At 51.2% G+C, this 11,844-nt stretch overlaps 2 protein-coding genes across 2 annotated transcripts; both read right to left on the bottom strand.

The window, feature by feature from the left end:
• Nucleotides 1-595: 595 nt before the first annotated feature.
• Nucleotides 596-5,035, bottom strand: BO95DRAFT_442544 (putative sensor histidine kinase/response regulator). The gene is made up of 4 exons (XM_025586451.1): nt 4,630-5,035; nt 3,050-4,540; nt 1,260-2,998; nt 596-1,203 (listed from the first exon to the last, which is right to left on the bottom strand). Exons 1-4 carry the CDS (start codon nt 4,974-4,976, stop codon nt 932-934), a joined length of 3,849 nt encoding a protein of 1,282 aa, XP_025442406.1. The 5' UTR covers nt 4,977-5,035; the 3' UTR covers nt 596-931.
• Nucleotides 5,036-7,515: 2,480 nt separating this feature from the next.
• BO95DRAFT_481982 (putative MFS transporter) lies at nt 7,516-10,311 on the bottom strand. The gene is made up of 3 exons (XM_025590228.1): nt 9,990-10,311; nt 8,100-9,917; nt 7,516-8,027 (listed from the first exon to the last, which is right to left on the bottom strand). Exons 1-3 carry the CDS (start codon nt 10,174-10,176, stop codon nt 7,840-7,842), a joined length of 2,193 nt encoding a protein of 730 aa, XP_025442405.1. The 5' UTR covers nt 10,177-10,311; the 3' UTR covers nt 7,516-7,839.
• Nucleotides 10,312-11,844: the final 1,533 nt, after the last annotated feature.

Genomic DNA, 11,844 nt, shown 5'->3' with positions numbered 1-11,844 from the left:
GAGAAGGAACGCGAATGAGGCAATCGGTAATACTGAAATCGAACGGCGATCCCGGTAGATGGCGTCAATCCAACAACAAGAGATTAAATCAAAGAGAGCACGAGATAAAGAAAGAAGGAAGAAGGAAGAGACCGAGGGGGTGGGATGCAGGAGATTCAAAAGAGGAGCGAGAACGAAAGACCCGATGGAGCCTGGGCTGGCCGTGTTTCCACACCGGCCGCAAAGGGGCAACGCCGCCTCCACATCACGTGGTGGCTGGCCGCTTGCGGGCGGGTATCTTCAATGTTAGGTTGCCAAATTTCCTGCCTCAGGACGGTAGCGTCTGACAAACGCCCCGCCATGATAGGAGGATAGGAAGATACAACAATACAATATACAGACATCTATGCAAGGCTGGATCCGGTACGGAGTAGTACCTACATCTACCTGCCCCATCATTCAGGGGATACAACAAAGGATTTTGGCAGCGTGAACAAATATTTATAGCAACTGCCGACTCCAGCAAAATCGTTGTACTGTAGACAAAGCCCCGGTCATCAAGCCGTCGTGGTTCGTGGTTATACTATGAGTACAGTACATACATACATTCCAATATCCACCTCTCTCATCATCGGTAGATGATCTCCATGTAGCAGTAAATCAATACATATATTATATAAGACCTGTCCTGAAATCCAATCAGAACCTTTTTCGGACCCCAATTTCAAAATAATAGACCAATCCGAACCGTAGCATCGCAATCATGCGAGCCAAAGATGAACGCCAGCCGAAGAAAAACGCCAGATTCCTGATAAGGGTATCATTCATGCCTCATATCCGTGTACGGAGTAATCCCAACACAGGATGATTGGAAACAAAATCAAGAAAATTCCCAAAGACCACCAAAAATTGGTCGAATGCGCGCATGCCGTTGTGAGATGTGTATTTCGTTTCATTCAGATGCAGACTCAGATCCCGACAAACGCCGTTCCACCGTTTCTTTATCCTCCCATTCTGACAACAACTTGGAGACCTCTTTGAAGGAAACCGGCTTCGTGAGGAACAAGTTGACACCCGACGTAAGCGCCTCAGATTCATCGCGCGAGCTACTGAGGCCCGTCAGGGCGATGATCACGGCGGGGGCGCAGCCCTCGCCGCGCTCTTTTTCAATGGCTCTGATGGCGCGTGTTGCCTCAAATCCATTCATGACTGGCATAGACATATCTATGGTGATGGGGTTAGCAGAGGGCTGAATTATGGTGACAAAAAGAGCTACTTACCCATGAAAATAATATCATAACCTTCAGGGAGCCGCTCAACAGCATCAACGGCCAACTTGCCGTTCTCAGCCGAGTCCAGCGTTTCAAGTTCCCGCTTTTTCATGAAGGTGAGCATCAACTTAAGGTTGATCGAATTGTCATCCACAACCAAGATGCGTGCGCGGCGATTGACCGGCAAAAAGTCTGGTTGCTGACTTGGCGATTGGGGTTGGACGGATGACGCCGCTGATTCAGTTGGACACAAAGGTTCAAAGGCATCAGAGGACTGTGAACGCATGTAGTCGAAGGAAGACGACGAGTCCGAGCTGGCGGTCGCTTCTGGCGTGAGATCCGGAGTATCAGTGGGAATCTCGAACATCCTTTCTCCAGGGGATGTATCGCTTGATGTCAAGACAGCGGGCCGGGGCCGTTCTGGTAACTGATTTGTCTTCGCTTTTAGAGTCCCATTTTGAATCTCCAAGCATTTGCGAATGCTGCGTGCGAGTTTGTGTGGACCACACGGTCGTCGAATGATATTAACCATATTGGCCAGAGATAGCCACCGCGACCGACTTGTCGTATAATCAACGGATTTGTTACAAAAGACGAGGAGACATGGAAGCGTCGTGCCGGAACCAAGTTGCGCTCCCGAAGCCAAGTCCTGTTCCTCAGCTAAAGTAATATCCGCGGGTACTCTGTCCTGGGACGATACTATCTCAAGGCCATACCAATCGGTCAGGTAACGTATATAGACGGACCAGAATGAATGTGTCACTGCTTCCGCGGGTTCTACCCCAAGGATTGCAAAGCGACGACCAGCATGAGCCTCGCGCAGCATACGACTTTCTGTCAATGCGTCTTTCTCCTTGGCCGACGGCGACCGGGGGCCCACTGTCTCCTCCAGATCCACCTCAGGGCCAGGTCGGATTAGTGGTAGAGACACCTTGACAATGGTACCTTCGCCAGGGCGACTATGGATGTTGATACTACCCTTAAGAGCTTTGACAAGGCTCCGTACAATAGAGAGACCAAGGCCGGTTCCAACTGCGAGAGTATCTTCTTGAGCGAAAGGTGTATACAAGCGACCGCGCAGGAACTCCTCAGAGATGCCTTTACCAGTGTCAGAAACAGTCAAAGTAACCAGTTCTTCGACTCCATGACGGCGTGAACGGCCTTCTGAAGCCTCTGTGACCTCCAGATGCAAAGACACACGACCACTGTGAGTGTACTTCATCGCGTTCCCGAAAACGTTCATGATAATGCGTCTCAGGGCTCCTGGCTGCGTGAGATAGGTCCAATCATTATGTGCAATATCCACTACGACCTCCACATCCGAACGACAAGCCGTCTCTGCCTCGAGCTCAGACGCGGGTTTCCTCGACTGTCCAAGCGGCAGGACCATAGGCTGATCATAGGGGGCGGAGGACTTCTGACCATAGGCATGACCCAGGCATACACCTTCCACAACTTCTTCAGCCAATAAAGCCAAGTCTGTTGCCACATAAGTGTCCAGGTGCGTGGAGAACCGATCTGGTCCTCTCAGCTCGGTGGGTGGTGTTCGGCTTCGCTTCATATTTCGATACGTCCGTTCCAGAGAAACGATTTTGCTGAAATCCAAAACCTGGTTCATCGTGTCCAGCAGAGTACGCCCGCATGCGTTGATGGTCTCCAAGAGAGAGGTTTGAAATTCGTCAAGCTGCGTGCCGTTGAGAAACTCCGCGGCCGCCAGGATCCCATGGAGCGGACTCCGAAGCTCGTGACTGGCAAATTGTCAGCAAAATGCATATGGAATGTGCGTTAGAGATACTCACGATATACTGCCTATGAAATCGCCCTTTTGCCGATCTGAAATGAGTGATTCGACCCGATTGCACTCCGCCATGATGGAAGATCCGAACCCGAGGATAGAACTCAATTCTACAGACGAGCTGAAGACTTGCGTCTCCAGTGTGTTCCAACAGAAACAGCCAGCAAACCACTGTGAATTTGCAGAATTCCAAAGCGGCACAAAAAGAACTTGAGTGGCGTTCGGAAAGTACTGATTTAGCATAGAGTTTTCCGTGGCTCTCCATCGCTTGGATCCTGTCTTGCCCGTCTCGGATGACCTGGTGGTGCGCGAGCGACTTCTTCGTGGCGTTTCATCGTCGGAACTCGAGATCATACCATCGCGGTGAAAGGACCAAAGCTTGCCTTTACTGTACCGCCGCAGTAGTTGGTGAAGAAACGCAGTGTCGAGGGAGGCTGCTGGGTAGAGGGCTTTCGAACCTGGGCCGGGCGCAAATGGCTCTTCACTGGTTGAAATAGCCAGCACAGGAGCCGGATTGTTGCCTTCTATCGAGCAATCACTTCCTGTGTCAACGTCGATCATCGGACTATTGTTCGCCTCGACGAAAATGACTCCGCCATCTACACTAAGCTCGAGACTCTCTCGTAGCAGATTGGCCGCCCGTCGGAATGCCCAGCCATGTCCGTGAGAGTCATCAGAGCCCTTCAATTCTTTTTCGCGACTGCCGGCCCACCAATCTGGGAAGGGGGTGTCCGGTGCGGAGGATTGAGCATGATCGAACTTCGATTCAGACACGGAACTGAATGAGCGGGTATCACTGCTTTGAGATCGCCTGGATGGAGCATCGAAGCTATTAAGAGACCCAAGAGAGTGATGGTTGGCTCGCTGACTTGACGAAGGTGGCGTGCTGGGTGCCGCTGCAGAGCTACCAAAGGAGGAGGGATGACTTCCATCGACAAAGCTGGAGCTGCCTTCAACAAAGCAGCTGAGACCACGAGACAGGCGGGCTGCACGGCGACCTTCGGACGCTTGGCGGCTGACCTTCAAATAGTCCATGATCAAGCCGGCCAATGTGTCCATAGTGCCCCTCTCCGTAGAGCTAAAACCATCGTGCGGTTTTGTGTCAAGAACAAAGAAACATCCAATGTTGATGTTGGTGTCTGTGGTCAAGGGCGTACCGGCATAGAATCGAAACTGCGGCTCTCCTGCCACGAATGGAAGGCGCTTATATCGTTCTTCTTCGCTGAGGTCGTTCAGAATCAAGAATTGGCGTTGTCCCGGTTCGCGGGCGGGCGGAAGAGCAACAGTGGCCTGGAGGAAAGAGGCGATCTCGTCTGAGTAACCGAAGTCACGGAACATATTCGAGGAGTCGATACCTACCTTGCACATACTCCAGGCGCTAGATGATAATGTTGAGCAACCATCCCAGACGCCTTCACCGGATGCTTGATAGTCGCTAACGGCCCCAGTCTGGGTGCTCTGCGCCAAAATGAATTGGCTCTGCCGGTCCGAAACACTGTCGGGGAGGTCGATTAAGTCAGTCATCCACAGTGAAAAGATGGACAGGAGTTACCCCATGATATTGAGTTTTCATCCCCAACGTACCTGATCAACACGCGCTCAACATTGAGTCGCAATGCTGCCAGCTGCGCAAACGACGTTAACGTCGCATTGGCTTCCCCGATTATCAGACTCTCGGGGACAAGCCCTGCTGCAGCGGCGTCAATGGCGGGGTTTGAAGGGCATTGGGAGTGGGAGGATAATGAGGGCGACGAAGGAATGTGGTTGGAGGAATCTAAGCTGGCGGAGGGAAGCGCATCATCGCTGGCGGAGGTGAAACTGCGGTCTTGGGGGACACCGGTGCGTTCGGGCTGGAAGTACCGGTACAATTCCCGAACTCGGCGACCCGCGTTGTGGTCATCGCCCCTTTGCGGAGGGGGTGATGATTCCATGGCGGGAGAGGAAAGGAAGAAAGGAAGAAAGGAAGAAAGGAAGAAAGGAAGAAAGGAGGAGGAAAGGGAAGGGAAGAGGAGCAGAGAGAAGGATGTAGGATGATAACAATAAAAATAATAATAGTAAGAACTATAATTATTATTAGGCGGTCCTGACTCTAATGAATTTCGATGCGACGGGGGGGAGGGGGTAGGAGTTGGCGCTCAAACGGGCTTATGCAGCCATCCTGGCGGGGGTGAAAATGGAGGCGCTGGCTTGATCGGATTAAAGTGTGGCAAAATGTTGTTAGTGAGGAAGCCACAAGGGAGGTGACGTCGCGATAGTCGAGGTCGGAAAGAGGCTAGATGGGAGGACAGAGAAAATGTAGGATGATGGGGTTGAGTAGCAGTAGAATGTAGAAAAGGAAGAAAGAAGGAAAGAAGAGGGAAGGGGAAGAGCAAGCTGCTGGAAAGCCAGCTGGAATCGAGCGGGTTTATTAGTATCAACTCAATCAAGGATTGCTTGCAGGGCAATCGAAGGAGGAGGAGGTGGTGGTGGTGGTGGAGGAGCAGGAGTGAGTGAGTGGGAATAAGAGGAGGAAGGGTAGGCGAGACGAAACAAGACAAGACAAGACAAGAGCAGAGTAATCAGTAACTCAGCCATCAAGTCAATGGTTTGGTCAATTTGTTAATCAGTCAGCAAATTTATGCAAAAAAGTGACTCTTTTAGGACATCAACCAGCAGTAGCTGTGGATAGGGAAATTAATCTTTCATTTTACATACAGACCGAAACAATGCATCCATAGTTACTCAGTAGGTACAGTACCTAGTTTACTTTGCAGTTTGCACGGTTCCAAAAAAAAAGTATGTGTAAGTAGCAGATTAGTCATGGCCAGAAAGCAACGGACGCATGAATCAGGAAATTCCGGATGGCAAATCTTACGTGGAATGTAGAAAACCACATAACAAGGATCACCACAGCCAGTGACTGACCAGGATCATAATCAACAGTCGATGACCGATTGTCTCATTGAAAGCCACCTCATCAGCTGTCAGTCAGTCCACACAACTGCGCCTTATCCGGGGGTACCCGTCGAATGTGGCGATGGCAAAAGAAGGGAATAAAAGATACAATACCTAGTGGGGAGTAGATCTGAGGATCTTGAATCTTTTTGAATAAATGGAGAATGACCCAACAAATGAGATCCAATATGGACTCGGTCCTTGTTATCCTGTAGACCTGGATCATGCAACTCCAGAACTCCACGACTTTCTCGTGTCGTGACGACCCAGGAACTGTGAGCCGAGTACATGATGAAGGTCCTAGACACACATTATTCTTTTGCGGGTGAAGATGCTGTACTATGTGTAGAGTGTGTACCATATTCCCATTTCCAGTTATGTACGGAGTACAGAGTACGGATACTTCACAGTCCTAACTTCACGGGTCAATGAATCATACAAAGAGTTACCAATTCACATATGACTGGATCTCTCACAAGCACCCTTCTTCAAAAAGTAACCAGCATCCATCTCCAACATGTCACTTTGTTCGCCTTCAAGTATCTACTGCAGTGGACTCGAACCCCACTGAAATCGCTGGCGATTTCATCCTTCGTCTGCCGGAAATCCCTGTTTGAAGATGTGATTGGGTGACTCTTCATCGATAGCTCCGCCCATTCCGCTTTCCGGGACGGCAGCCCTGGGGGCTTGGGCTCCTGGGGACTTGGTTTCAAACCAGGTTTTATTTGCGCTAGTCCTCTTGAGGGATCTGATCATACTGAAGGTGGATGGATGGTGGACTGGGGACGGGCTGAGAACCCACCAGTGAGGGCAGCTCTTTTCTTCCCATCCACAATTGAGAGACCTCCGCCTCCAGGGCTCGACTGCCGCTTACTGCCTAAGGTGTCGACATGTGGGCTTTCAAAGGTTGGAGGACGGGAAGGACCTCGCTAGGGTAAACACTTGGAGTCTTGGATCAACATTTTCCGTCTGCAATTTTTACATATAACCGGTGAGGGAGGGGCAATCAAGGAGGCTCCAGGCTAGGCAAGGCAAGGCTAGACAAGGCGGGCATGGAATTGTTTTCCTGTGCTTACGCTTATCTCTATGCATCTACTCGAGTACATCTAAATACAAGTTTCCTCTTCATGCCTTCACCGCTGACGTCGTATCCCGCGTCATGATCGACAAAATAGTTGCTGCACCTGCAGCTACAGCTGCCTTCGGCCGACTAGGATCTGACTCTGGAATGAATCTGAATCTGCTTGCGGACCGATCACTGAGCGTTAGATAATTAAGCCCACGGCAGGTGAGGGTGACTAAGCAGTCTAGAAGCTGCAGTGCGGTGGACTGGCAAAACTCAGGCGATTAGTAACTCCACGGCAGTTGTCTAGTGATGTTCTGCCAATCACAAAATCCGGAAAAAGTCTCTGTCAGTCGCCATGGAGGCTGTGCGCCTCGCCTTCGCCCTCGGGTCAGTTGAGGCCCACCGAGCATTTGACATCAGTCACTCCATCGGTGAGTAAGCTGTGGGTGTGAGCCCGTGAGACACCGGATGGCCATACCCAGGTTTGGCTTTCCCTGCCGTCCCGATCTGATGGGCCCTGATCCGTCAGCTATGACATCTCAGTAATGTCAAAATCGTCCTAGCTCGATGCATGTCTACCGTATCATAAGCAAGGTAATATGGCGGTGTTCTACTCCGTATAGGTACTGTACAAATGCCGATCGGCAAGTGATGAAAACAAGATTTGCCCCAGTCTCCCCCGTCCAATGGGTATTTTCCCGTCCGGCGAAACGGAAGGACATCACGGATCAGAGATGAACGGCAATAGTGCCCCTCCCAAGGATAGTACAGTACACATCCAAGAAGGCATCTTTCTAGAATTTCTCCATCAATTGTTTCCTCACAGTCCACATGCGAAGTCGTTTCCCATAGATATACATAGGGATGGTGGCCAGTAAGCAACCCAGCTGAATCACTCCCAATGCAATGAACACCAGCCGGGATCCTTCTGCATCCAACCAGTCCACGATGAAGAGCGAGAATATGAGTCCATGGAACACGTCTGCGGGAAACGGTTAGTTGGGTGTTTTGTTGAAGCGCAGGGGTCAGCCGTGGGGAAGGGGGCAGTACGAACTTTTGCTCCAATTGAGTGTCACCAGAGCTTCACCAGCATACTGCCGGTAGCTGTCAACACAAAAGGTAATGGATGTCGTACTCCCAAGGCAGCATCCAAAAGAAACAATACCAAAGAATATGGTCGGCACAATCCACATATCGCGCTCCTCGGCACTCCATCCAAATCCCATGAGACCAATGGTTGTGGCGAGAGCAATTGGAAGCGCCATAACCAGACGAAACTCCGGCTCGTATATGCCTCCATTACGCCGTGTCATGTACTTCACAATGATATCCGAAACTTTGCCCGCTACTGCAGTTCCAAGGAGACCACCCACGAACGGCGAGATGTACACCAGGCCAACCTGCAAAGCCGTGAAGTTGTACGAATCTCGCTTTTCGTAGATAGAGCCGACTGCTTCGGAGATCACGATGAGCCATCCCACCGAAAGAGCGTATACAGTGGCGGACCACAGCACTGCGGGGTAGGCAAACAATATGAACGGTCGCAAGGCAACACGAAACCAGTTGTCGTGAGCAATGCGCCCATTCCAAGGCCGGAGGTAGTACGTGAAAGAAATCCTGGGCTGCTCACGGAGTCGGTTGGTGTATTGTGCTGCGGGAGTAGCTGGCGGAGCAGGGTCCATAGACTCACTACGAGCCGGAGAGAGTTCAAACCGCCGACCCGTCTCGAGCTCCGAGGGAGATACTGCCCCGGGAACAGGTGGAGTGAGGAAACCGTCATCTTTCTCATAATCAGCAGGATGTGCTGCTTCTGGGCCTGGCTGGCTTGCAGAAACTTCAAGTGCGGGGGTGATTTGATTTTCCTGCTCTTCGTTCTGTACCTTCTCCAGATCGTGGGTATCGCCTTCACCAGCTCCATCAACAAAGCCAACGTGTCCCTTCTTGGCCTTCTTTGGTTGGGCAGGAGCCAGCTCCTCATCTGGCGACGGATCTTCCAGACGGTGGGCATGTGGGTGCCGGCCTCGGAATCCATGAGCCATGATGTTTGACATTCCACGATAGATGCTGGGGCGTTTGCGGGGTCGATGAGGTCGAGGGGTGCGGTCCCAGAATGTTTCCGGTACAAAAAAGAAAAGAAGGACAAGACAGCCGCCGACAACAATGGCAACGACCCAGAAGACCCAACGCCATCCTAGGCTGCTAATGATAGCTGCACTGACCAAAGGAATGAGGTTTTTGCCCCCTAGCAGAAGAAGCGTGTAGATTCCAACGCGATATGCCCGTTCATGCAAGAAGAAAATCTCTGCAATAGTTGCGGACGGCAGACACTCGACCGGGCTTACTGCGATCCCCTGGAAAATGCGGGCGACAACCAGACTGGGGTAGTTGGGTGACAGCGCACACCAGACGGCAGAAAGGATGAAGAGCGTTGCGCCCAGGAGATACACTGGGCGTTTCCCAAACAGAATAGCTGTTGGGGACATTACTACAGACCCGACCCCAAGGCCAAGCATGTATAACCCCGTGGTATAAGCTACCCTTTGAGTGGTTACGCCATAATCCGAGGCGACTTGCTCAAAACCGGCAGCCAGGATCGGGGTCATGCCCCCGCCCATCAGGCAATAAAAGCCTAAGGATACCAAAGCCGCATCTCGGCGCCATACAGGCCAGTTCAGTGGATCGTTTGCTGAATCATCGGGCTGTGGGTTCAGGATAATCTGACCGTTGGCGGTCTTCTTCTGTGGTGGGACGGAGCGGGATGAAGCCCGCGACGGTGGATAAGGTGAAGGTATGGAGGAGCTGGATTCACGATGTGGTTGGTGCCTCAACCCCAACGGCTCGTTGCGATTAGAAGAGAGCAGAAGGACCGTTCCTGCGTTCACATTGTGAGCCGGCACGTTCTACCACTGCCAACCGGAATCTCCTGCCTGATTCAGCCACTCACCAGGTACCTCATCGGTCTCTTTGTCACTTAAAATCCCGAGCGTGGCTTTGGGACGATAAGAGTCATTGTTTTCCGCTTCTGGTGCTGATATCTTCGGCGTCCTTTTTCCAAACCAACCGGCGAATCGGCTCTTTTTTGTGTTGGGCTGCTCCGACGCCGAAGCCAACGGTGACTCTTGAGAGGCCATTATGATGTCGCAAAGAGACCAAGTGGGACAAAAAAATCTTCGTGGTGTCTATAGATTGAGGGGCAATCTGTGTTGATAGAGCATGTTGTCAGCTATCAATTTCCTATTCGGTACGCGATTATGGACTGACCGACGTCACCAGACAAAAGCTCAGCTCGGAAAGCAATAGCGGCGCCTCAGCATTCTATTCAGTCCAGTAGTGAAGGCCAGCAATTGAATTGGTGAGGGGACGGGGACGAGTGTTCGAGAGGCAAGCAGATGAGAAAAATGATCACAGCCTGCAATGAACAAGCAGAACCGGCCACGGTGCAGGCTCGTCAACAGACATGACTAGCAGTGGGAGGATGGTGACATCTTATAAGAAAATGAGACTTTGGCCAAGGGGTCCAAACCAAAGGCTAAACCCAGGAGGGTGGAGGGAAGCGAGTTCAAACAGAAGATATTAACAAGAAGATTATATTTGAGGAGTCGGTGAAGGTAGTCTAGTCAGACAATTAGGATAAAGATTTGGCTGATAAGGAGGGAAGATTGAAGGGAATTTCCTCCATAATTTTGGGCCGCGGGAGTGAAAGACGGCCACCCAGTGATCCATCCGTGCACAACCGCAACCGGTGATTGGCTTCCCGTCTCGGTAGCTTCGACTACATTCAGTTTCAATGCGCCCGACGGACTTTCTTGACTTTGGTTTGTGCTGAGCCCCACCATTCGGTAGGCTCCAGAGATCAGATGCTCAATCCTATCCCATTCATCATGCGCTCTGGACGAGGATGGAGGGGGAGAACGGGCTCTGCTTTGCTGTTTCAGCAACGATGACGATTTGCACTCATGACCTGTCTGCAGATCCGGACTCGAGACCAGGCGGAGAGGCGCAAAGCCAAACTCGACCTCCAAAAATAAGGCAACCCTTCTATCCATTTCTCCATCTTTTTATATGGCCCTGTCTCATGGAGATGGTGAAACAAAAGTCCTGTAGCACGCAATGGCTGCCAGGGATCTTGTTATCGTTGCTTCAGCATCAGTCCTGACAACAAGTCAGGTGTTCCTCCACATTGTCTCCGCTCATAGATTACAACGTCCTTGTAGTTACAGGACATGGTTGTACAGAGGCCTTGTTGTAGGCTTGTAGCCTCAAGTTGTCCGCCGCGGGGGATCGCCCCCTCTAATCGGCAGTGGCGGAGGTCACCTGATGCAGTCACGAGTTTGTGGGGTCTGATGCAGGAATGCACGAGGTGAACAGCTGTCATTCACAACATCTGCAGCGACGTCAGCGTCAGCCATAGCAACCGCGTCCTACAAGAGTCAGAAAGGTAGAAGGGGCAACAACAGCAAATAGGAAAGAGTCGCATCGGAAAGGAGAATCGGTCCATGATGTATGCCTTGACCGGAATGTGACATGTATGGTCTTAGCAAAAGGAGGGATCTGTGGGGGAGAAAGGCGGGGAGTTGAGCAGAACAATATCTGGTTTGCCGCGGTGCGAGATGAATCATGCAGTGATTAGCAGGAGTGTCCAGAATAGTCTGAATTTTAGCAGACATCAACTATAAATGATCTTCAAGCGGGTCGATATAGAGTGTTCATCTCGATTCTTTGTGCCCGTTTTAGCTTGGTATTCGCTGCTTGTACCTCAACACGCGGGATTATCTTACCCCGCAAATGCCGCAAATGCC

This window comes from Aspergillus brunneoviolaceus, assembly GCF_003184695.1.
Source record: "Aspergillus brunneoviolaceus CBS 621.78 unplaced genomic scaffold BO95scaffold_32, whole genome shotgun sequence".
Classification (NCBI taxonomy): domain Eukaryota; kingdom Fungi; phylum Ascomycota; class Eurotiomycetes; order Eurotiales; family Aspergillaceae; genus Aspergillus; species Aspergillus brunneoviolaceus.
Note: the sequence above shows the minus strand (reverse complement) of the source record. Positions and strands in the feature narration are given on the sequence as shown.